The sequence below is a fragment of the Tachypleus tridentatus genome, chromosome 9 (genome assembly GCF_004210375.1).
Source record: "Tachypleus tridentatus isolate NWPU-2018 chromosome 9, ASM421037v1, whole genome shotgun sequence".
Lineage (NCBI taxonomy): Eukaryota > Metazoa > Arthropoda > Merostomata > Xiphosura > Limulidae > Tachypleus > Tachypleus tridentatus.
Genome location: NC_134833.1, coordinates 111796400 through 111824363, shown reverse-complemented (window position 1 = coordinate 111824363; position 27964 = coordinate 111796400). Strand labels below are relative to the sequence as shown.

At 33.3% G+C, this 27964-nt stretch overlaps 1 protein-coding gene and 1 long non-coding RNA gene across 21 annotated transcripts in view; one reads left to right on the top strand and one right to left on the bottom strand.

Moving 5' to 3' along the window:
- LOC143226053 (muscleblind-like protein 1) overlaps window positions 1-27964 on the top strand; it is a 117624-nt gene that overhangs the window by 15071 nt on the left and 74589 nt on the right. For 13 of the 20 annotated variants that reach the window (XM_076456471.1, XM_076456473.1, XM_076456478.1 and 10 more), the window contains one exon: window positions 26313-27034. In XM_076456471.1, the coding sequence (XP_076312586.1) occupies window positions 26861-27034 (174 nt within the window). In that variant the 5' untranslated portion in view covers window positions 26313-26860. Of the gene's footprint in view, window positions 1-4122; window positions 4226-26312; window positions 27035-27964 lie in introns of all 20 variants that reach the window. The other 7 variants (XM_076456475.1, XM_076456472.1, XM_076456474.1 and 4 more) reach the window with 2 other exon arrangements.
- On the bottom strand, window positions 3870-26450 carry LOC143226057 (uncharacterized). Its single transcript, XR_013014264.1, has 3 exons — window positions 26311-26450; window positions 11829-12095; window positions 3870-4260 (listed from the first exon to the last, which is right to left on the bottom strand). It is a non-coding gene; the product is annotated as an uncharacterized LOC143226057 (long non-coding RNA).

Here is a 27964-nt window from a genome sequence, read left to right as displayed (position 1 = left end):
GTATGGAGCTACTTTGCTGATGTGGACAAGGAACTGAAATATACAGTTACTATGCTGGTTGAAATAAGTAACTGAAGAATACATCTACAAGGATCACCTGAAACCTTGAACAAGTAAGATACGCAGCTAATGTGATAATCTGAACAAATAAATGGAGCATAGAGCTAATATGCTGATATGAGCACATTACATAATTATATAACTACTAAGCTAATGTTAACAAGAAACAATTAAAGCATAGAAGTACTGTATTAGTGTAGACAGGTAACTAAAGTACCAAGCTACTGTACTAATATAGAAGAGTAACTGCAGTTATCAAGTTCTATGCTAATATGTAACTGAATTATATGCTAACAAGTAATTGAATTATAAAGCCACTGTAGAAATCTGAGCACATTTACTTGCTTGTTTGTTTTGAATTTCGTTCAAAGCTACACGAGGGCTATCTGCGCTAGCCATCCCCAATTTAGCAGTGTAAAACTAAAGGGAGGGCAACTAGTCATTACCACCCACCGTCAACTCTTGGGCTACTCTTTTACCAACAATAGTGGGATTGACTGTGACTTTATAACGCCCCTACAGCTCAAAGGGCGAGCATGTTTGGTGTGATGAGGAAGAAGTAACTGCATTATACATCTACTACACTAAGCTGAAGAAATACGGAAGTGCACAGGTACTGTGTTAATCTGAGTAAGTTACCGTATATAAAGCTTCTATTCTAACAGATAATTTATGTGGATTAAGTAAAATGCACCTGTAAAAGATTTATGGATATGAATAAGTTAATTTATATCGTGTTTATTCTGTTATCTTTCATTTTTATGTTTGAAGATGTTCGACGTTGAATGGTTTTAAGGACAAAACAAGACACTGTGTACCACCATATACAGAGAATTAGTAATATATATTTTTGTTTCTGAAATGTATCTAGAATCAGTATTTATTTGTTCCATTTACTTAGAGATTTTAAGATTTGAAGTATTTCTCCACAGATCGAGAAATTTGATTAAACATGTGCAATATTACTCGTTATAAGTGACAGTTCACGGACTTTCAGTTTAAACATTCCTTTCTCCGCATGGGGATTGGCACACGATCTGTTGCTGAGGTGAAAGAGTGATCTGATTGGACAATGGCTCTGTGATTCTGCCTGCACTCGGTCATTTATGTCTTGTCGCTATCTATAAGCATGAAAGCCTGCTTGTCAAGGAAATAAACAATCTAACCAACGCTGTCTCTTCAAGCAATGTTGCCGGCGTATGTAACAGCAGTCACTTGAACATTCTTCGACAGTGACGTAGCCAGAAGTTGAACGCTTCATGATAATCTGTCTAGTCTTAACATTATCAGTAGCAAAGAAAATGCGCAATGGTAATTCTCTTTGAACAGCGTTTTGCACTTTAAAATTAACTCTTCTAAAGTTATTTTATACACTCGACATTTTGTATAAGATTGAGGATGTTTGTCTGACATTATCGCCAGCTTCGGTACTGTGTATGGTAAATGTTGATATATCTGACGGTATCCGCCTTCATTCTTTTCATAGTATATACTAGCTTATCCGCCATTAATCCTGTGCGCAGTGAAACTGTTAGAAGAATCTTCTGCTCAAGTTAATCGTTATGAATATTTAAATTGTTGAAGCTGAAACTGTACGAAGATAACACTATGTAACATAAATTTTGTTCCTGGATAGTATGTGTTATTTTTTAATTGCTTATGTTGTAAAAGTACAGAAAATGGCCATTATTCCCTTCAAACTTTTCCTTTGTGATCTGGATAATGAAATTTAGAAATTAACCTAGTTTCTATGTAAAAAAGTGCAAATTTGCACATTTTCATTTACATAAGGCCTGAATAAAACAACATATGAATCAAGATTGACATGTGTTTATACCAAAGGTATACAAAAATGTTTAGAAGTGAGAAGCTTTTCGAGATTTGCGACTCTAATGTAAATCACCTTCATGTATCAGCCCCCAAATATAGTCTCCCTTCATGTTTTCGTTATACGTTCCCAGGTCACAAAAGCAAAGTTTGAAGAAAAAAATAGATCTTTTCCACTTACTTTAGCCATAAGCAATTGGGAAATAACACTTTTTGCCCAGAAACAAGAAAAAGTAAAAATTTTATTACATAGTATAATTAAAAAAGGAAGATTACTATTTATTAAATTTGTTTTATATTTAGATAAGTTTAGAACCTTAGTTAGAAGATATAAATCTTATCCATTACGAGTTGGATAAAGGTTTGGCATTCATACATCTGGAATGAGCGTGGTGTTGTGGTTGTCATTTTAGACTGTGGATTCAAGAGTCCATGGCTCGAGTCTCATTGTCCCAAAATCGCGTTCCGCGCTTATTAGTCGTCGGTGAGTTATAAGAGTAAGGCCGAATATAATTATTCGATAAAAACAACCCAAGAGTTGACGGTGGGTGCTGGTCACTTACTGCTTTTCCTATAGTCTACCAAAACTAGAGCCGAAATAAACATATTGAAACTTACCAATAAGTAAATAGGTACAAATATTTAACTAACTTTTCTAAATTTTATTTGTACAGAATTTCTGTAATTAAAACAGTGTTAGAAGGAAAATTTCGAGTACTCATATAAAGAAAATGTACCCAGTGGTTCAGCAGCCAGTTTGAATACTTTTTACCTTTAAATTTGACATTCGATATACGTAATTCAGACAACCCATTGTGTAAATTTGGGCTTAACAACGAAACAAACAAAACACCTTTTTTTATTGCAATTTATAAAATTTCAACTAGCAAACCTCTACAGGAATCGGTATATGTAAATATGTTGTGAGAATGTCGTACATCCCTTAGTGTAATGTATATCATACCTTAACGCATTATCAAAACATTTGTATTCTGAATTATTCACTTTAGAAGTACAAATGTAAGTAGGCGTTATTTTAAATTTCCGTTATTGAACGTCATAGTTACTTCTTTAAATCAGTACACTTTGTCAGGCTTAAGAAAACTGAAAACCAAATCAAATTGAAGTCTATCTTGACGTTCCGTACCAAACAAAGGAAAAGCTAGGTTCAAAGGTTTAATTAAAAAGACTTAACAAACGCGGGGTGTATTCAGCAAAAATACGTTTTTCAGTTCTGTATTATGAGATATGTATCTCTATTTTAGACACACACACAAAAGAAACAGAGGAAAGCTGAACTTAGGTTTTTACAATCTGAATTGTTAGTTCCAAACTTTATCTGCCACTTACTGTCCACAGACATTTATCATAAAAAATTATGAAAAGTGCTAGGTTTTTTGTAATTTTACGCTAACCGCCCCTTTTATTAATGTTATAAACTAGAGGAAAAGCACTCAACATCACCCATCCTAAACTGTTAAACTATTTTTGACAGAGTGAAAGTTTGAATTTGGAATTTGACTATGACTCTTATAACGCGCCCACGACTTCAAAGTGAGGGGTGTGGGTGGTAACGGAATGCGAACCGTCGAACCTCAGTTCCAGAATCCGTCACATTAATCACTGAACTGTACTTGGGCCCAAAAGTGTTGGGAATAATATGACTAGTATAATTATTTTTAAGATATTAATCGGTATCCCGTTGGGACAGCGGTAAATCTATGGATTTACAACGCTAAAATTAAAAGTTCGATTCCCCTCCGTGGCTTTGCTATAAGAAAATACATACATACACAGATTAATCGTGTCAGTTACACCATAGTGTTAAAAACATGCAATTAATTATTAATGATGCTGTGAAATATCAAGTTATATTATTTCTTGGAAAACCATTAGCAACATTTACAGAATTAAACAAAACACGTTACCCGTATTATTCCCGTGCTAATTATGTGATTTCATAGGAGTTTATGGATTTACAACGCTAAAATCAGAGGTTCGATTCCCTCGGTGGACTCAGAAGATAGCATGATGTGGCTTTGCTATAAGAAAACACACATACTTTGCAGAAAAGAAAAATGTAATTTTGTTGATGGAAACTCTTTGTGAAAAAAGCATAGTTTAGTTTTCAGTTCATTATTTCTCAATGTTTTCGGAAAAAATAAAAAGTTTGATGAAATATATAATTCTCTCCACTTGATGTATTTTCTAAGCATTTATCTGCTTTTTTCTCAGGTCAGCAGTTCACATCCAGGCTATAGCTGAACCGTAATTGTATCTGTACGGATTGTTCAGTTAACTCACACACAAGGTATCCATTCAGATTGCAACTTCCATGGTAATTCTTACTTCTTTGAAATTGTTGAACACCAACTAACATAGACAAAAATAACATTGTCTTGTATAACACAGCTACTGACATGCATAGATTGAGTAAAAAAAAACGTTTATGATTTAAAATATCTTAATCAATGTACATATTAAATTTGACAGAGAATCAACAATTTATTATTTATTCAAATATAATTAATTGTATAAAGTATATGATTAAGGTATAAACACATTTTTCGTAATTGTCTACATTTTTTGGAATATAATTTCAATAAGCAATTCTAATGGCGTGAAAAAAGTTTGATGTATTTATAACTCAAATACTCATTACACTTTAAGAACAAGAAAAATAGGGAAGAAAATACTTTGACATCATAAGTCTTCTTTGTTACGTATAACAATTGGAAATAGTCAGACATTTTAATTCGAATTTAGAGGTTAATTGCATGTCGATATGTATTAAATTTATGATACTTACCAATAAGATTGATACACACAGTTTCCTTTCTTAACACAACTATATTTTAACATACAAGCAACAATACAATTTATAATAACGATTATTATAAATAATAATTTATATACAAAAGATTTATCAACCTGCAAACAATACTGAGTATTCTATCTAGCTGGAGCTAAATATTTTATCGACGATTAACGTTGAACGAATTAATTCTTTGTTGATAAAGAAGTACAACTCACTTGACGGAATGCTAGCTAGTTAGTTCTATTCTTAGCTGGCCTCACGCGGTTTATAAACTAACTTTTTGCTGAAGAAGATATCTAATGTTCTCATAGAAATACTAACGTCCGAAGTTAATTCTCTAACGTTGAACTATTTGTTATATTTATATAAACTTTCCTGGTCAAATATCTGTTATTTTCCGATTAATAAGCGTTTCTCACAATTATAGTTTCTGAGGCTTATTACATATTGACTGTAACAGACCAACAATTTTAAACTGTCTCTTGGCGCATCGATTTATAAACCTTTTTAGGGGACAGTTAAAGCTTTCAAAGTTTACAGTATACTGACTGTAGCAAACCAATAGTTTTCTATTTTCTATTCTGGAGTTCCTTAATTGTTTGTATGTAAAACTGGTGTCGTATTCCCTGAGTTCGTTGGTTAGTAATAACTAAATAATTAGTGAACACTTTATCAAGACTCAAAATTTTACAAATAACTAGAATAAACTAGTGACCCTATTGTTGGAGACAACAAGAGACAACATTATATGTAAGAATCGCGTTATCTGAAATATAAATATTATCTCAACAACAGCCTACCTGAGTCTTAGCGATATTGTGCAGTTTATGTTCAAGGAATTATATATGAAGTTTTAATGTGATGCTTGAAGGAATGGCACGAAATTACACACACACACACACATATATATATATACGTTGCCTACCGTCCATTATACATATGTATTTATATCATAATGCATTAATCCTGAAGTAGCGAACATTTCTAAAGCACTAAACACCGCTTGAGATTTGGAACTGCAGTCTTTCTAATTGTTGACATAATAAACACATTTCTCTTCAGTATTTTACGTTATTTATTGCAAATAAATACTATTTAAATAAATATTTAGTTCTCACCAGGCGCACCGAGTATAGTGTAAATATATAGCTATTACCCGCTACGACTTTCGACTAAAATCTCTTTCAATTGCTACTGGATATAAAGGTTGAGTATTGGCTATTAATCGTATCTTGTCACAATCTCACTCAGCCTTCCAAGACAGTCTGCATGTTTTGGCCATTTCTCTTGTCAAAGAGATAAATAACTGGTCGATGGTTTGCAAATATATATCGTAATAGGTCTTACACGAACGAATATCGTCTGTGGCACCAGCAGTTTTCATAGCTACCGCAGTATGTGTTTTCTATGAGAGCGTGCTCTTTATGTTATATAATCAGTACTTTACATTTTAATGTTAACGAGTCGGCATCCTTTTGATTTTCGGCAGTTAGCCACACGCCTGGTCGTCTTCTGAGCGACGTGTAGATAAAACAGTATTGTTATTCAGAGTTGAATGTTTAAGCGCTAATTATTAAATGTTAAATACAAGTAAACATCAATTCTGTATTTGTATTTTACAAACATTTGGACAGTTTCTAAAAATTTAATTTTATCAGACCATGTTCGTTTTCACAAAGTGTAGTTTTGTATCAGACAATGAGAATCACATAAATATATAAAGTAAGCACATCCTGAAGAATGTAGTTTTGCTTGTGGTTGTTTATATCTTATTAACCACAAAGTTACACAATGAACTATTTGTGCGCTGATCACCATGGGTATAAAACACCATTTTTTAATTTTATAAGCCCTCAGACCTACCTTTGTGTCATGGAAGGCTTGCCCGTGATCACAAGCTCGTGTCTGTTATAAAAGTCCATCATAGTATACCCCTCTTCCTCTTATTAAAGATATAGATAAAATTGTGTCTACCTTAAACAAGAACTGTTTTCAACTTAAAGGTACATACACTAAAGGAATTATTTAAGATGGCATTATTCTTCAGAAAAATAAACACACACACAAAAAACATCAAAATTGTAGGGTTATGAATTTTACGCAATCATTTATTACTAGTTACATTATTAATAGACATCTAGGGCTACCATGGGCAGGTGGTTAGGACGTTCGACTTCTAATGTGATGGTTGCAGGTTCAAATCCCTATCACACCAAAGCTATACGATGGCTATCTGCGCTAGACGTCACTAATATAGTAGTGTAAGAGTAGAGAGAAGGCAGCTAGTCATCATCATCCACGGCCAACTCTTGGGCTACTCTTTTACCAATAAATAGTGGGATTGACCGTCACATTATAACGCCCCTACAGCTGAAAGGGCACGCATGTTTGGCACGACCGGGATTCGAACCTGAGACCCTCGGATTACGAGTCGAACGCCTTAACACGCTTGGCCATGCCGGGCATGTTTCTGTGTCGTGTAAATATGGCTGAATAATTCAATTAAAAGTTGTAAAAAAAAAGAAATCCACCTTTTGTTGATTTGTCTTAATATATCGTTGGAATAAAATGTTATTATTTGGTTGATTAATAGACTTTTTTTCCTGTTTTTTTTTTTCTTTTCCTTTCTGGAATTAAAAAAATCATTTAGAATATTGCTCATGAAAAATTAAAAAGCGCCATTTCTTGCCAGCCTAATTTTATTACTTTTGCTGTAATGTGAGGCATATGTTGCCAGAATAATTCTGGTGGATGGAGCGTATCTTCTTCTTTGTACATTTCAGTTAACAGATTCGAATAAAATGTGTGTGGACTTCTTCATTTCGTTGTGGATGGTTATATGATATTGGTTTGTTTTGAAATACCCACCGGTGGTCTAGCGACAAGTCTGAGAGGTTATACTATTAAAGAGCGGGTTTCGATACCCGCGGTAGGTAGATCAATGTCTAACTTTGTGCTACAATTGACAAACCTGCTGGAGAATGTTTGCCGCGAGGAAAACATATGGCTCTCTACGCACACCCACCCTTAATTTTGAGTTGATAGGTTGTAGAAAGGAGTGTACCTAAGTGGTATTTGACTGTCGATCTAATAACGCACACCAACGACCCCACGGTGCGGAACGCGGATTTTTACGGCAGCGGGCTGCGCTCAGATTTATATTCGGGGCAAAGTGTGTGTGTTTCTATAGCAAAGCCACATTGGGTTATCTGCTAAGTCCATCGAGTGGAATCAAACCCCTGATTTTAGCGTTGTAAATCTGTAGACTTACCGCTGTACCAGCAGGGGCTCAGGGCAAATTAATCACTAGACTACTTTTGGTAAGATGGTACCGATAGAAGTAGATTTGTGGTTGGTTGTATTTATATGTTTTGTAGTTTAAGGGTTTACACTATTGAATTGCATAATAACGATTTTTCACATATTTTCTTATTTTCTTCTCCATCTAGGTTATTTAACAAATATACTGTCTATGATCATCTACTTCTTTTGTCATATCGATCTTTCGTAAAACGTTTACGACATTGTTTTTGTTTTAACACTTTTAATATGAGAAATTTCCTTTGTTCACTTTTCGACGTGTTTTTGTGCGCGCGAAATATTGTACATTATGTGAGATCGTGTTCATTTACCATACCTCGTATACCCACATCCTACACTTTGTGACATTCGCGAAAATCATATAACAACTTGCGTAGAGTGAACCATTTTTTAATGTTGAGTGTGATTGGTGCATAAGAGTGGCACCACATTTTGACCTATATTCATCTTCTGAGTGTGGCCTACTCGTTGCAAATATGGACCTGTTTTCACACCCATCTATTCGTCCTTCTGTATTTACGCAATATCTCGTCTATACTCCGTAATTTTCCGTCATTGTTTTATCTATCTGTTTGTTTATCTATCGATCTATATCTGTCAGTTTACAAGCGTAACGCGGTCCATAATCTTGAGAATATCAGCATGCAACATAACGTTGCATAGTTCATAGTCTAATATGTAATGCAAGCAACTTTATTAATATTAAAGTAAACTAACAAAATATTTGGTTGGTATTTAAGCCGAAATATATGAAGATAACTACGTCAGTTCTACGAATAGCCTTGTCAATGCTTCTAAACCGATTAGATAAAACTTAGAATCTTTCTATTTGACTGTTGTGAAGGGTATTCATTTTTTCCACTTAGACTGAATTCTGAAACAAATTTATGATTTAGATTCTTCTTTACATTGTTTTTGTAAACAATGATTTGTGATTAAAACCACGACACCAGCCGGTCTAATTATTAATGATATTGAAAGAAAGATCTATCCGTAGTTAATTCTCTGCAAGACTTTTTGTTGGAGCGATAGGATGCGTTAAGTAGTATAGTTAAGAGGTTAAAAAAAAGTCGTCGTCCAATCAGAAAAAATCTGAGGAAGGACTCGTTATCGTTAGTCAGGGATCTCATTAGGTCTATTTAAAAGTCAATGTGAAACTGCGGTAGTAGGGGATGAACAAAAAAAACAACAACAGAGAAATTAAATGTAGTTTGCTATAATTTCGTTTTAGAATTCCTAACGTGTCTGATTTCACTGTCTATCAGTGCCATGACCTTGGTAGTTAAGCTCTCAGTGAAGCAAGAGTTGAGAGCGCCGGTGAGACTGGTTGTTTATCTTACACGTGAAGTGTCATCTATGCCCAGTTTTAAATTAAGCTCCAAGTGTCTTGCGGTCAAGGATGTGAATGTAGAGCTGAACTGTTTAAAGAACAGACTGTGTGAAAAAAAATATATGTATATGTTCAAGTGTGTTACTCAGATTCTGCCACTTTCCTTCTGTTTATTTATTGGGTTTCCTTTCTGCTAGTGTATCTTCTTAGCTGATTACTTACTTATATCTTACTTTCTCTGTTTAGAAATTCGCTCTTTTATCTCCCTGTTTATCTATTTGTAATTGGATGAAGTATTCTCTGATAAGCCGACAAAAAAAATTCTTATAAAACTTTTCTGTAGAGGCTGGGAATTTTAGTTACGATAACAGACGTATAGTTACTTAAAGATTTCACATATTTTGAAAATTCTTGAAAATCATAAAGAAATATTTAGTGTTTAATTTTTTTTTCCAAATCAGTAGTGCATACAAATACTACGTGGAAATTTCGTAAGTCACCATTATTTAGTTTTTTGTTGTACCAACATACAAATACTTGGTGAGTTTATATCATTTGTAAGAACGTTTAAAATGCTACATTACAGAAACGAAATTCCCCTCACAGCAGATAGCCCGATGTGGCTTTACCATAAGAAAACACACACACACAGAAATGAAAATACGGTTTTTCATATTAACTTATGTTTTTTATATTTATTTATAACTCGTTGACTTCTATCTATATCTATCTGTTGCTCATCTTGCCTCTAATTAAAGGGTCGTAGTATGTATCATTAAGTCTATAAATCTCACGATCAGATCTATAATATCGGACTTTATAGTTTAAAAATATCATTTTTCAGCTGTTTAGTTATTTCCATTTTCTGTTCCACATACACGATACAAGAAATAATCTCGTTATTTATCCTGTTTTCACTGTGCTGAGTGCTTTCTTTCGAAGTGTTAAATGTCTACAAAGTTTATCATACATACATGGTATATGGATCTCCAAACAAACTACACAGCCGACTTTACTTAATATAATAATAATTGAGGGCGCTAGTAACATAAAAGTACCAGTTATTATTTACATCCAATAGTTAACACCTACTATGAAAGAATGTTAGTAATGTTTGACTTTGATGTTAGAGCTCCCAGTGGCACAGCGGCATTTCTCGAGACTTACAACTCTAGAAACCAAGTTGCTATACCCATGGTGGTCAGAGCACAGATAACCTTTAATAGCTTTGTGCTTAACTACAAACAAACGTTAAAGCAACACCAGTGTGGGAGATCAGTAAGGTTTATACGATACGATAGTAGTCGATAAGGTACGTATATAGAAAGAGAAGTTTTAACAACAGTGTTTTATAAAAATGTATCTCAGCTCTTCTGAGGTACATTTTTATTTCAAGTGGGTTTCTCGTCATCAAGCGTTTGTTATAAAGTTTGACAGTCTTAATAATAAAAGTTAATTAAAAACAGAAGTATAATGCTAAGAGCTTTATGTTATTCAGTGTAAGAGAGTATGTTTTTTTTGCTGAAGTTTGTAGTAATTCTAGATAGAAAATAAAGATAATTTTTATTTATTTTGTATTTTTGTTGTGGTTATGAGGCTGGTCAAACTGACAGACTTCACATAAAATTAGGGTAGTATATGCAGCAGATAAAATGTGAAGATTTATCGAAAAAAAAAGTTGAAAATTAATTTCGTCTGTTTTAAAGATTATACAAAAGAAATTTGTTAATTTTCAGATGGAGAAAAGTGTTTGTAATCTTAATATGAAAATTACTACTTTGACTCCATATATTAAAACATCAATTTTTAGGGAAAAAAACCTTCATTAGAAATTCTTATTTTTCTCTGTAAAAAAGACTTATAATGTTTACTGAAAGACTGCCAAATTTCGTGAAGATACATAAATCCTGTCGTATCTGACGATGTATCGATACGATCTTACCGTCACACCCCTTAAGATCAGTGTTTATCAAAATATATGCGCCTTATTTAGAATATACTGCACACATATAGGTGTAATTTATCTCTTAAAGAATTGTCAACTCTTTCTATAACGAGAGCTTTCAAGATATTATTAACACAAAAAGTTTCCTAATTGCCGTAATCGCAGTCTACGAGTTATATGTTAAGAAGTAATAATTTAGTTTAGCTGAGGTCGAATGCAACTGTTTTGACAAAGCAACCATTGTAACAACCTTCATCTTGTAAAATTAATCATTTAAAGTTTCTATAACAAAAAGACAGACGCGTCTACTTCAGAGACTAAAATCCGTAGCGCTGAATGATTTCTTTGTGTTTTCAATGATTTTTTTCGTGACGCGAACCTGCAGGTTTTGTATTACACTGTCTTTTTTTAGGAGTACTATATTTGACACCTACTCCTTGCAGAGCCAATCTTACAACGGATCTATCTTACTACACTGCTCTTTCTCTTTGGTGAAAAGAATCTTAAGTAAAACACTAAAAAATTACCTTTGAGATGGCAAATACTCTTGTAAGAGCGGTCATGCGCATTTGGAGTAGACGGATCTATTTACAGAGTTGACACACATCTACCGCAGAAATAGTTACCACCTAAAAGAATGTGGTCGAGTTTTGTGTTGTTCGTTAAAAAATGTATGTTGGAACATTGATTCCGATATAATAGTTACGTATAAAAATTAAGTTTGCGTTTAATACTACCGTTAGTTTAGAAAATGTGACTTTTCAGACCCGATCGTTCATTGGCCACAATTTACACTATAAGTAGTATCAAGCTTGTTATTCCCGTTTCCATTGGTTGCTAGAAAAATAACAGTCGATGCATGAAATAAGGCTCAGTATCAGGAAGATTATCGACTATGGAAAGTAAAAACTTCATATTCGTTGTCTTTTGATATAAATTTTAACTGGAATATCTGATGGACTGAAAGGCAAGATTTCTTTTTGATATGTGTTCAACTTGATATTACTTTTTTAGGCCACAAAAGATTCCACGATACGTAAAATCCCATTAAAATAAATTATGTTCTTGTTCGTTTATGTAGTGGAATGCAATGCCTTGCGAAATATCCCTTGGTAAACCAAAAATGATGAATTGAGTTTATGTTTCTCATAATGATTTTAGTCTAATTCTTCATAATGTTTTGTCTAAAGATGTATTGAGTTTATGTTTCTCATAATGATTTTAGTCTAATTCCTCATAATATTTTGTCTAAAGATGTATTGAGTTGATGTTTCTCATAATGATTTTAGTCTAATTCCTCATAATATTTTGTCTAAAGATGTATTGAGTTTATCTTACTCATAATGATTTTAGTCTAATTTCTCATAATATTTTGTCTAAAGATGTATTGAGTTTATGTTTCTCATAATGATTTTAGTCTAATTCCTCATAATATTTTGTCTAAAGATGTTTACTTATAGCAAACGAACTTGCTTAAAATATGAGATTGTCACTGAATATAACACAACGTACTTTAAAACAGTTGTCTTGACACTTTGTTCTCCTGAAATAATCAGGATTTGAAAAGATTGTTACAGTAATTTAGGAAATTATTTGCAAGTATTGTTCAAATCAATTAATTGTGTTATAATCCTTCATTATACACGGTAAATTTGTAACTTTAAAATGATGACCATATGGGAAAAGATCCACTTTGAACAGGATGAGAAGGTGTGCAACATCCGTCAGAACTGGTATTAGAAAGTACAGGCAAGACCAACTGACTATTGTCTTCACATTTACACTTTTACAACAGCTTACGAACGGCTCGGTCCGGTATTATATTTTACCGTCTGTTCCAGAACACCTGGGAAGTCATATTTGAAATAAGAAAATTAATGATAAGTATAACAGAAACCAACTTGTTAAACTTGCATGTTTGTAAGTGTACGATATCCAGTCCTGTTGGTTTTAAATACATGAAACACTAAGTGGAGTACAAAAAAAAAAAAGTTTGACAGATAAATGAAATAAAAGTTGTATTAAATTCACAGATAATTTTAAATTTAAAGGCAGAATAATGTCTTTTGATGGGAAAATAGATTTTTTATATTTCCATCAAATGAATAGTTTATAAAGCAAAGTTTGATTGGTAACTTGTAGAGGTATACCTCATGTCAATGAAAAGAAGACACACAGTAAATTCCAGACCATTAATTATAGCATTACGCTACTATTATTTTAAACGACAGCCATCTTACTAGTAGTGGTTTTTTAGGTACTTTTTGCAGTGTGTTTGAGACGCATTAGTATCTTATCTCTGTATGTTGGCATTTCGTGTTGCTTTAGTGATATTCGTTTTTCGTTATGTTCAATATATTTCATGGTGGACTGCCTCTTTCCATCATCTTATACAGTAACGCTTCACTCACACCGAGAGTTAAATTTTTTATGGTATTGTTTCACTTACTTAAACACTAAATTAGTTTTTCGGTTTTTAAGATCTTAACTCCTATCTGGTACGCTAGCATTTATTTTCGTCATTATAGTGGTATGTTTTTGTTGGGTTGTTGTTTTTTTGTATGCTTTGGAACTGTAATCTCAGTCACTGTCTATACATTTTACGTCACATTAACTGTGGGTATTTTTTATCCCGTATTTGTTGAAATGCTGATGTTAGAAATGGAGCATGCGAGATAGTTGTGAAACTGTCGATAAGATGGGGCTGAGTGACTAGGTTATTTTTGTTTGTTTAGCATTAGCGATGATCCGAAGTCTGCAGTTTATGTTAGCCCGTTTAGTCCTCAGACATCAAGGTTCAGAGGTGAATGTGATAAAATTAAAGTTCTCACGTTGTCTTAAGTTGGTGAGCATAAGTCGGATCTTGAGAGAAACATTCTTTTCTTTGTACTAGTAACACGTGGAAGAACAACTTCCGCGAGTAAATGGTTTGAGGTTCAGTGCGTTTAAATGATAATAATAGATTTTTCACATTAAAGTTTAAATTCGTATAAAAACTATTATCTTTAACCATGCGGACAAATACGAGTGTGCAGCTTCTCTGTAGAACAATTCAGTGAGAACATAAAGTGTGTCTGAGAAGAAAAATAAAAAAAAAACTTCAAACAGATCAAATCAGCCTCATGTAGAAATGGACAACTCAAAAATCATGTAGAAATGGACAACTCAAAATTCAACTTGCAACGTTATAGCCTCTAAACAATGTGGTGAAAAGTATTAAATCATATTTTCTTGTGCAGGTTATGCAGAGCCAAAAACTCAGGAGACGGTCGAAGAAAGTAATTTTTGGCTTTTCTTCTACTAGTATCTAGTAGTAAACGAAGTCAGCAGCTGAGGAAGTGAAAATTCGATTTATGATACGGGTTGTGCGTAGTCATAATCTAACAACGTAGCTATGGGAAAGAAAAATATATTTTTCATACTTTTCACACCTGAGAATGAACAATGAGTAATGTGGCACAAATCTAAAAAATATAAGTGATGGGAAAATGCAAACTTTTATTCTGTGTAGATTATAAATAGTTATAAAGTAAACTAAGAAATCTGGCATGGGTTATAAGTGCATAGTAAACGAGAAAGTTAGAGAAAAATATGAACTTCGTTATTTCTCAGGAGTAGTTCACTGATCAACACAAAGTACGCCGTTATTGTAAGCAAGGTTGGTTTAGTGTTGTACAACAATAATAGAAGGTGGATGTAGAACGTATAATCTATTTTTGTGACTCCTTTGAAACAAAAATGTAATATTAATATAAGTTTCTCATTTTCTATGATTTAACAGTTGTTAAACAGATAGATAAAGGACCAAGGGCATAATTTACTATGTGATGTATTGATGACTTAGAACTATAACATGGAAGGTTGATACAATCGATGTATAGTGTCAATTTATATGTGCCTGACTATTGTTACGTATTACTGTAATATTAATACAGAGTATGTTGTCCCTCATATATGCATTGTTATAAAGTACTGAGTATTGTATAATAATAATAATATAAAAACAGAATTGGATTAATATCTTCATCATATAGTAATATTATAAAACACTGATATAATATTCATATAAAACTCACGTGTGAATATTGTGGAATAATGAGTTTCATATAGAGCCTGCAGCTCCGTTTGGTACATCTGACTAAGCTAGTTAACAACAGTTATTAATTTGTGCAGATAATTATTATTGACCATGATAAAAGTATGTGTGCATGGTTTCTTATAGCAAAGCCACATTGGGCTATGTGCTGAGTCCACCGAGGGAAATCGAACCACTAATTTTGGCGTTATAAATCCGAAGACTTACTGCTGTACCAGCGGGGAACTGATAAAAGTAACCTAACATTGAAATAAAAATATGAAGTTTTGCAACTTTAAGGCGTGACAACACAGAAATGATAACCAGGTATAGTTATGATACACAAGTTATACTTCTCAGACCTTCAAGCTCCCCCTCTTCCACTGACTTAGCGTGTAAGACTGGATGAAAGCTTATAACGCTGAAAACCCTGTTTCGATACCCGTGGTGGACGCAGAACAGATAGCACGTTGTGTAGCTTTGTACAGAAAAGCTCGTATAGTCTCTAAATGAAGGTCTATGAATGAAACTATAGAAAATTAATAAAGAATAAACAAATGTTTTATCTATTTATTTTAATAACATGTCAAAAGATTTTAAGTCAGCATTAATAAGTTTTGAAAATTACATGAAATGTTTTCAGTTTTAAAGATTAAATGATACAGAGAAACCCAGCAACCCATTAACGTGGCTTATTATTGCTAATATAGTATTTTGTTTTCGTAGGAACTATTTATTACAAAGCTATCATTCGCCAAAAATAGTGTTTTTAGATTGTTTATATTTATCTGATCCATAAAGTAACTGTGTGAAGAATAGCAGTTAACGCTGTTATAATAAAGTTTTATTCAGCTCTTTGTCACAAAATATATAGTTGCATTTATTACTTTTGTAATATTTAGTCGTATTATTTGAAGATAGAATTTATCAACGTTATTAAAACTTCCAACATTTCGTGCACACTACTACCTGTCATGGAATATTTAGTTGTGGTTAAAACTCTTGCTGTAATGTTTCCTCCACCTTGTATATCTTAAGACATTTAGCTGTGATTGAAACTTTCTGTAATGTTTTACATACACAGTCTATCATAGGATACTTAACTGGGATTAAAACTCGTAATTTTACGTACACAGTGTTTGTTATAGTATGTTTAGCTGTGTTTGTACACTTGTCTATCCTAATTTATTTTGTTACAGGTAAAACTCGCTGTAAGTTTTGGAACACACTGTCTGTTATGGGATATTTAGTTGTTAAAACTTGCTTGCTGTAATGTTTTATAGAGGTTGTCTATCGTCGGATATTTAGTTGTGGTTAAATCTTGATACAATGTCTGTCATATGATGCTTAGGTTGCGATTAAATCTATATCTATAATCTTTTGTACACTCTGTCTATTATAAGATATTTAGTTGTGGTTAAAACTCTTGCTATAATGTTTTGTACACATTATCTATCATAGAATATTTATGTTAGTATTACGCTTTATCCCGGGCGAGTCTTTGATTTATTATTTAACGTACACAAAATATTAAGATTTCAAATAGCCGGAAATTTTAATTTGGAACTTAATTAAATGCTAATATGTATCAAATTTATGATATTTGCCAACAAAATTAATACACACAGTTTTCTTTCTTAACACAAATATATTTTAATATACAATCAACAATATAATTTATAATAACGGTTATCACAAATAATAGTTTATATGCAAGAGTTTTTCAAAGTTACAAATTATACTGAGTCTTCTCTCTGATCTACAACTGAATATTTCATCGATGTTTCAGGTCTACGACGAGCAAATTAATTCCGAGTTCACATTGCTACACCTCGCCAAAGCTAGCTAGCTATCTTTTCTTGGCTGGTCTCATACCGCTTACAAGCTAACTTTTTATCAACGAAGATATTTAACGTTTTCTTGGAAATACTAACGTCCGATGTTTTGAACACACTTTTGAAGTTGAACGGTTTGTGATGTTCGAGATATATTCTGTAGTTTTCCGATTAATAAGCGATAATCACAACTATAGCTTCCGAGAATTATAGTATACTGCCTGTAGCGATCAAAAAATATTCTTTACTGTCTCTTGGTACGCCGATTTATAAACGTTTTGGCGAGGTTCTAGAAAGTTCAATTGGTAACAATACTGACAATCACATTGCTGTTTCATACGTTCGAGAATCTTGTACAAATTTAGAGAACAGGCGAGACTTGTGCAGTAGACATCCAACAATATACAATATCTAACGTGCATCAAACTGAAACAAACGCAGATAATAAAATAAATATGCCATAGGAATTTGCAGTTATAATTCTTGCTGTAATGTTTCTTACATGCTTTCTTTCATTGTATATTTAGCTGTCGTTAAACGTCTTACTGCAATGGTTTGTACAGGTTGTTTGTCACAGGATATTTATTTGTATTTAAAAGGTGGAGTAATATTTCGTACACACTAACTTTCAGTTATTTAGATATTTAGTTGTTGTTAAAATTATAGCAATGTAGTGTACACGTTGTCTGTCATAGGATATTTATTTGTGATTAACATTCTTGCTGTAATGTTTTGTACGCATTTTTTGCCAAAGAATATTTCGATGTAGTCAAATTTCTTGCTGAAACGTTTTTTTACACGCTGCCAGCCACATAATATTTAGTGGTGGTTAAAACTATCGCTGAAATGTTTTCTACATGTTGTCTGTCATATGATGTTTAGTTGTGGTTAAAACTTGCTGTAATGTATAGTACACACTGTCTGTCATAGGATACTTAGTTAATACTCCTATTCTAATGTATTTTACACGTTGTCTTTCATGGGATGTTTAGTTGTGGTTAAAATTATTGCTCTTGTAGTAATGTTTAGTACACGTTGTCATAGGTTGTTTAATTGTTTATTTAATGTTTTATACATATTTTTTGTCGTAGGATATACTATTGTGGTTAAAACTTTTGCATTAATTTTTTGTACACACTATTTGGTATAGGATATTTTCTGTGGTTAATATATTTGCGGATATGTTTGTTCTCACTATCGCCAAGTGCATCCCAGTGGTTAGCGTGTCAGATTGTGTACTTGAAGTTTCGTGACTTGTGAATCATTACAGGAAAATTAAAATCGCGACTTCAGAGTCCTGGGTGCATTATAAGAGTGACCATCAAATCCAGTTATTGGTAGTGAGTGATATTGACTAGCTGTCTTCTCTCTTGTTTATCTCTTCAAAATTATGGATGGCGAACGCAGACAGCTCTCGTGTAGTTTGACGCGAAATTCAAGAAACAAATTCTTCACATTCACACAGAACGTGTAGTTCTGTTTAACGCTATTGTTGTAAATGTTTTCGCCAAACTTTATCTATCATAGAATATGTGGTTGTGGCTGTGTATTTAGGGACAAATAGTCTTCTCTTTAGCTGGTGTAATTTATCAAACGTCAGTCGTGGAATATTCGTATACTCCTTTCAGACCGTTCACGTGACGTCACTACAATGGATAACATTTCCCTTCCGTGTGCCATGCGTTCACGTGGCATTTTGCATTTAACGATTTCCTCTGTTAGTTTATAAATGTATTTGCATTTTTTTGAAGTTATGGAGATATGAAATGAGATTTGTCAGGAGTGCATTAAATAAAAAACGTAGAAATATTCATAAATATTACAAATTAAGCTCTACGTTTTCAAATAAATTTAGTATATACTAAAAATACTATTCGTGTATATAATACTGATATCTAGTTGTATGCCATAATTTATTTTGTAAATTATTTATCATCTGAAGTTGCAAGCTTTTTTTTGTAATGTAACTTCTTTTAATTACGTTTTGTCTGTTAGATTGAATCAGATGAATAATGTTATTTTTTTTAAAAAACAGTATAGCATAGCAGTATTTAACCCTAATTGTTTAGAGAATGTTCAAAGTTATTGTCGTAGAAAGTCGAATAATAACCGTTTCTTATGAGATAGGGTACATTATCAGTAAACTATATTTTTAAAGATAGTTATACTCGTGAAATGTGTCTTTCTTTCTTTTTGAATTACTTTCAGAAACTGCGCCATTAATATTATCTGTTACAAAGAGTTGAGGAAACGACCTGAGCGAAATCGCTCATTTTATGTGCAGTATATATAGGGGATCTCTACAGTAATTAGTATGATTGATGTAATAATGATGGTTTTTTTTTTGCTTATGTCTTTGTTCTTGTTGTTTTATTTGCGAACCATTTTGCTATTAGATGTTCTGTAACTTAATAAACTCGTGAATTCATAAGCAATCTGAGGCATAACTGGTTAAGAACATTGAGAGGGCCAATGCACCTATCGACAATTTTATTATTAGCAAGCCATCAAGTTTCATTTTTCAACAAAATTTCAGTAAAAAGCTTAATGTGTAACAGGACTTTGAGTTTTGGGAAATATTTGAACGTTGGTGTAAACTTTTAAAATTGGATAAACTCGTCTTTATATGTTGATATCTGTGTTTTGGTTGGTAAGAAAATTAACAAGGGTGTGTAACATTGAGAGGGCTTCACACCACTATGACTTCAAAGAGACATTCGTAATTTTCGTTTTTCTATTATTCCTTTTTTTTTTTTTTTTTGTAACAGCAACAAACCTGGAAGATTGTCGACCAGGCTTACACGTGTGTCCCGTACATGAAATAGAGGTAACAATATTATATATAGATCTCATTCAGGTAGTGGATCCGAAGATTATCTTATTCTGTGGGTAGCATTGCTACCGTTTTCCGAAAATAAGTCGCTATAGCAATTATTATCTTACCCTTATGCACATAAGGACTGGCTGTATTTTATTAAGATTAAAACGACACGTGTAAATTTTAAGTTACACAAATGTTAAAAGAAAAAGGAAAGGTTCAACAGTGGACAAAATTAAAAATAAGATTTCTTCAATCTCAAAATACAATAAATAATTTACTTAGTAATTTATTGTTTAAATACAAGAACCTTGAGTCTGGACACAGTCTTGTACACTCTACATATTTCAACGTTTCACCTCTGATTATGACCGTTTCCAAAATACTTAAGAAAGAAATTCGTGTTCCATGAATGGTGTTTTAATTATTTTTAACTCATCACAATGGACCTCTGTTTGTATAGGATTTTGAAGAATGTTTAATTTCGGTGTGTACTTAACTTGGTTGCCTTACAGTTTAGCGGTTTTAAAGTTGTGAAGTGCAGATTACAAATGTTTAACAGAGACAACGTTTATGCAGTTTAACAGATAGAAAGGATTCTCGACGAATGAACGAAACAAATGTCCATTTCTGTATTGTGAATTAGAAATATAGTACAAAGACAGCGGATACTGTTCCTCCGGTTTTTCACTAACGGTCATATTTTATTCTAAGACTTACAACTTAACCCTTTATTACCAGGTTTTGGCGACCGTGGTTTGGAGAACGTATACTCACGTGAATAAAGCTGATAGTGTAGAAAACGATAAGGGAAGGGTAAAGAACGGGAACAGTTAACCTTACGGGGTGACATGGGTTTATAACCATCTGTGCCAGCTACAGCATCAGAGAGAAGGGTGAATCAAAGGGACCATTACATTCTGTGATAGTCATGCCTATCAATCTTAAGGTATGTTGTGAAACGAGATCCGCGTGTTTTGAAAAGCTCCGAAAGCAATAATCCTTTCTCAGTGTACCTTATAGAGCCTTCGGTAAACACACAACGAGACAGGTAACAAATGGCTCACCTTTAATGTCTTTTGGACAATATTTTTTAATTCAGAGAATGAGGTGCAGTGTTGCAGTTTATGTGGGCTAGTATATGTAGTCTTTACGAAATAATCAAAAGACGGACTTGCTCAGGCAGTGATGAACCATATGAACAGCAGGATTCTTCTGGACATATAATGAAATAGCACTGCTCTTCTCACGAAGAAGCAACTACATCTGCGTCAAGCAGTACAGTACGAGTTAAAATGTCGGTCTTTTTTTTTTTTTTTAAAGGTTATGGAAGTTTGTTGTTTGTTTCGTGTAAGAAGTGAAAGAAATTTGGCTTTACCTGGTTTTTACCACTTATGTTGTTCGTTAATCATTGTCTAGTGTGACCTAATGGTTAGCGTGCCTGGACTGAGAATCCAAGGGTTCGTGGTTCGCATCTCGTTGCCGAAGAACTGTACTCCCCACTTTGGGACTGTAGGTACGTTGTAAGAATGATGGTCAAATCTCACTATTCGGTTAGACGAAAGTGGCTAAAGGGTTGGTGGTGGGTGTTGTTGACCAGTTGCTTTCACTCTCGTTTATCAGTTCGAAATAAGAGACGTCTGGCATTAACGTCCTTATGAAGTTTTACACGAAAATTGTCAAAGTGCAAGGAACATAAATTGCGCCACAATCTAATAATGAAGACTTATAGTAGAAAAGTAAACCCAGGTGTTTATTTGTAATGACAAACGGATTATATGTTGTTAACTCTTTCATTGCCATGGGGGTCCATATATAGTGCATGTATAATCTTTGTTTTAACCTTGAAAAGTGTATTATTAACCACATGTCAGTTTGGAATTTTGTACCATCATGAAGAACACGTGGTCCTCTCCCTTTCAGACTTACCACAGTTTACCAGTCTCAAGTTTAGCAGTAGTAGATACTGCCCACATAGCCTATTGCATAACTTTGTGCCTAACAATAACCAAACCAAAATGTTATTTTAATAGCATAACTCTCTTTTCGAAGATTCGTCTCTAATATCATTAAGATTTATATTATTTTTACGTACGTTCCAAATCCATTTAGGCTTAATCGTAATATTTGTATTACTCATATATTACACCAAAATATGAAACTCTCGACAAAAAATTGTAATGGTAAAATAAAAAGAACTTGTTTAAACACCATTTTTTATATATATATTTTTGTTTTTGTTTAATTCAGTTAGTGAATATTAATAATACGTATATAAAAGAAAAAATCATTACTACCAGTAATAATACACACATAATAGGAAAATTGAAGCAGTCTTTACCAACAATAACTACGTAACAATACATTGAATTTGTGTAACTAATAAACTAATTTTTTTGCAATAACTAGTGCCACGTAATAAGAGTAATGTCATTGATACTCTTTGGTCCAGAAAGGGTTAAAAAAATATTTCGTAAATGGTACAACTTATGAAAATTTCTCGTTTTAATAGTAATAATGATGTAAGAACCAAATTATAGTACTCCCTGTTTTTGATATTACCTTAAATGCGTCCCTGCAGTTGGTTTATGAATAACCGATCAAAACAATAATCATGTTAGATTACAAGAATATAGAGATTATATTAATAAACTGCGTGGCCAAAATGCAGGTTTAACGATTTGATATGTATTAAGAACAATTGCAATTGAAAGTATGTTATCTTATTTAGTTTAAATTTACAAATAAATTATTGTTTTGAAAGTCAGAAATTCTACAAGTTCAACTCTTAAGTTATTTTTAACATTTTATTTGTTGAAAAGATTGTATTCGCTATTATTGAAATATGAAAAAAAAAGCTCATTCTCATGTACCTATAATAGCTTCCTGTGTAAAGGAACTTGTTTTAGCCAATTGTATGTATTTGTGTGTTTTTCTTTAGCAAAGCCACATCGCGCTATCTGCTGAGTCCACCGAGGTGAATCAAACCTCTGATTTTAATGTTGTAAATCTGTAGACTTACCGCTGAAACAGCTGGAGACTTAGTCAACTGTGTAGAGGACTGAGTTTGTTTTTGCCTACTTACAATTTCACAATATAACTTCCTGTTTAGAGGACTGAATTTGTTTTAACCAACTGACGACTCTATAAAACAGTTTCCTGTATAGAAGATTGAGTTTGATTTTGTACTTACGACTTCGTAAAAGAGCTTCCTACGCAAACTTTAACAAACTAGTACAATAACCACATTCTGATATACTGTGAAAACAGTTGAAAGTCAACAGATTGGTATGTTTATTTGAGCGTACCAAAACAATGCTAAATACAAATGTTAACGTTCGTATCACAGTCCGCTAAAATGTGGGGTTCGTTTCCTAGGGTAGGCACAGTGGAAATAACCCATTGTGCATCTTTGCATTCAACACAGACAAACAAAGAAACGTGTCTCTGTATATATGAACAAAACAACGAGTATTAAATAGCACTTGTCAAATGAGCTTCTTATCATGTTGTTTAGGATGAAAACGGTTTATGAGTCTTCGAATCTGAAATATGAGTCAAAAAACGAATATTGTTGGGGAGAACTGAAAACCTGAAACTATGTTCTTTTACACACTGAGAATGTTCGTAATATATATGGTCAAATGAATTCGCATGTTTATTTTTCATAACATTAATGGTCAAGTGTATCACTAATGAATGCTTGTAATATGTCTTCTAAGTGTATGCATATGATATAAAAGTTTAAAAACCAACAAGAAACGTGCCTATAAAAGTGTCTTATAAAAATACTTTTTGTAATATGTATTATGAAAATGTTCGTGATATTGGATAAAAGTTTGTGTATTTCTTTTTAAGCATAAAGCTACACAACAGGCAATCTGTGTTGTGTCTACCACGGACATAAAAAACTCCGTTTCTAGTATAATTCTTCAGCCTTGCCACTGTACCACGTAGGGGCGATGATTTGTTTATACAGAATTAAGCATAAAGCTACACAATGGGCTATCTGTGCTCTGCTCACCATAGGTTGGAAACCCGGTTTCTAGCTGTGTGAGTTTGCAGACACACCACTGTGATACTAGGCAGGAGCGATAGATAAATTAAATTGGGTATTATATAAAGAATGCTTATGTTTGTGTAAGACAGTGAATGATCTTATTGTAGTGTCTTATTAGTTGCTGTTAATACTACTCTCTATGTGTTTTATATAGAATGCTTATTATGTGTTGATATAAAGAATGTTCCTGATAATTTCTATGATAAAGTATATATTTTGTGTTTTAAAAAAGTGCATATAAGATTTGTATTCTTGCAAGTTACTATAAAGACGTGTGATATTGTAATATTTTTTATTAAACTCTACAGAATACATTGTTTTTGCATTATGAAATAATTTTTAGTAAAACATGAATTTTCCAGTATGACTGAAGTAACTTTCTCAGTTGTTTAGTAACCGGATGCAATGTTTGAGATCGTTCAGAAGGAAATGGATTTTTTCCCGTACATTTAATTGCGGACAACAAATTATTTTAGAGATGGCTAGCCTCTGTCCGGTGGTGGTTCATAATAGGGATCGCTAAGGTGTTCTATTTTTTATTTCGCCTTTACTGTTCCTGCCAATATACAGCAAAATTGGCTGCGAGTGTTGTAATAAAACTTGGTCAGTATCACTAAATGCATCATTGCGCATTGTGTAGGATAATTTTTAAGTTTATTTACTACCTAGTAAAGAACAGCGGCTATATAACCAGTCACACCTAATTGTTTTAATGTAGTCTGTGGGTTATGTGGAGCCTCGTAATCTACTCTGACCGAACTTTATTTGAACCCAATATTTCTCGCCCCCACAAGGACGTCCAATCTTGGATAAAACTTTCTAATAACTCATGTTTTCAATTAAGCTGTAAGCAGTTGAATTCGTGAATATCATGTCTAGGTTTCACTGAACTATCATGACGAATATCACAAAACAACAGAAGAATATATTCGTTGTTCTTAATGGGCTGTGTTAAGGAACGATATTTAGTTACCTATACCCTCAATGTCTGGTGCACGTCGAAATGGGATATAGTTAACTTAAAATAAAATATATAATTTATTTATTAACACCTTTCATACACTTGTATTTATCAACATGCTTTTGTTTCGGTTATTTTTATATTAGAATTCCTTTTTTCACTAAATGATCGCGAGTTGGCTCTGTGGTAGAGTACTGCATTTCAGAGCTGGCAAATTGGGTTCGAATCCGGACGCCCCACATAATATTTCCAGCATCATAAGCTGTGGATGCGTCATAATAGCGACAGTTAGTTTCTTTGCGTGAATGGTAAACGATAGGGTGCTACTGAGTGGCTGCGTTCCTTCTGGTCAGTAGTTCAAAATCAAGGTGAACAGCAAACATCGTTTGTAGCTTTGTCATAAATACAGAATACTAATACTTTTCTGCTATAGCTAATACTGATGATGAAATTATGATGAAACAGTATGCGCAATTATTTTTTAGACTTATCTACCTCATTACCAACTCCATTTGTACCTTTTATTATCATTTTAGTCATTTCGTCCGTGTGAACGTTGTGAGTAATTGGCTAAAATAAATATATAAAGATGTGGTACATATGGTGATATATGTATTGTATATGTAGCCGAAGGTAATACAAGTGAGGAAGGTACAGTGATAGCAATACACGGAAAAGTTTGGAATGACAGTTGGTAAATCATATATACATAACGATTAAAATAGTGTGGAAATAACAACGGAGAAGGTATAACAGAAATATACAGAAAACACTAAGAAAAAGTGTGGATAATAACATGGAAGAAAACGCTGGTGTTATTGATGAACAGGGTAAGGTGATCTTGGTGAAAAATACATGTTTCTGGGTACAGGGCAGGATTAGGGTTTGGTGGGCCTTTAGGCCCATTTCATATGTTTGTAAATAATAATAATGTTAATAATAATAACTTATTCTTCCCTATATTCTTCTATTCTTACGAACCCCTTTTTTTAACTTGGGTGGCCTACTGGGACCCTGTGTGGCCAAGGTCCTAAGCCCACGCCCTGGTAGCTTATGTGTTAAAATTGAAATATTTTTTCAATAATTTAATTATATTATTCTTTCGCCCTAAAAAATAAAAAGTGTAAATAAACATAATAATGTATGCAATATATTTTATTCGACAAAATTGCTTCATTGCCAAACTCAAATATTAAGCGTATATTCTTGTTTTATGTCTTTGTCCACGAACGTTTGACCACAGTGTACACGTTATGTTACAGGATTGGCCACGTGTTAAGAAACAGACTTGGCTGCCCGTCCAGTTTGCCCATCCTGTCCCAACAGCCGCCCAGTCTCCAGAAATCCTGAGGAAGAGATTAGATAACACCAAATCAAAAAGTCTACTTATTACCATTAGAAAATTTTAAAACGTTTGTTAGTCCAACTGACACAAAGGCCTTTTTTTCGCACTGATAAATTTCACTAGGTCTGTCAATATTTCCCTGATACTTTGCCGAAAGTGAATGTTTCAGTGATAAAGAGTCACTTTCGTTTTGTTTTTGAACTCTGGCTACGTGTGAACATACGAGGCTACCGTACCTCATGGCTTAAAAAAAAACAAAAACAGGCGTCTTTCGACCGTCTAGCGGATTCGTCTTGACAAAAAGTGATTTACACCCTTATCATCCTTGAAGATTCCATTGCTTGCCGAATTCTCTTGACTCTTTACCCGCCAGAATCTCTCGGTCGACCTCGATAAGTTACTTCTTTGTCCTGAATCGAAAAAATAAAACTGGTTTTCGCTCTATAATCTCCGAACTAGTTTCTGATGATGGCCATGGTTAATAACGTGAAAGACTCTCGTTGGTTACAGTTGGAAGTATGCCGAGAATACCAGAGGAATAAATGTAATCGTCCCGATACGGAATGTAAATTTGCTCATCCGCCGGCTAATATAGAAGTCCAGGATGGACGTGTTGTAGCTTGCTATGATTCTATTAAGGTAAGAAAAACCTTTTTTTTTCTTCTGGAGACATTGAAATTTTATCATTAAACCGAAAGCTCAGGTTGTTTGATTAAACTATGACTTCAAACAAACTAATTTACAACCAGTTTTTAGATGAACTGAACTGCAAAACAAGAACCGAAATGAATAAATTATATCAAATAGCTTATTGTTTCAATGACATTAATAACATGTTCAAACAAACGCACCCTGGAGTAGTCGTTTTCATGTGAGCAAAGTGTTGTAGAACTTTGAACGTCGTAATATGTCCACTTAGGTCCAACTTCCAGGCCAGGTATACCAAGAATTCATGATTAATTCTCCCTAATGTTAAATTATTAATCAGATGTAAGGTAACCAGTCAGTAGCTCGTGGGCTTTGTCAAGCTTTTGGAGCCGAAGTAATGGACTGATTAACATTTTTATAGCGCGCCACAGACCGGTTCGGCAGGATTAGGTTTCGAACATTGGACCCATGATTGTGCAGCTCGATATAACAACTCAAGTTTATCTTATGGGAAAAAAAATTATTAGAGTAATTGCAAATATAACACCTGTCATAGCCTTGCAATGTTTTTTACGTCGAATGTACCTGTATGTGTTTACATGGTACTAGAGAAATATATAGTGCATTATCAGAAGTACCAATTACAAGCATTCGTGTATTGTGGATAGTAAAATCCGGATTGTAATGTACATGTTGAAGATATTATCAGTAAATTAAAAATAGTATTCGTTTCCAAGTGGAACTATATGTGGTGAACAGTATCTGTGAAATGTTAATATTTAATGTGCAATTACGTATGGTGAATAGTGTCAGAAAAGGTTTGATTGTATGTCGTGGATATGACCACACAAGTACAATTATGTATTGGATATAATGTCGGAGAGTTGCATTTTATGTTCTGGATAACACAATTTAAGTGGA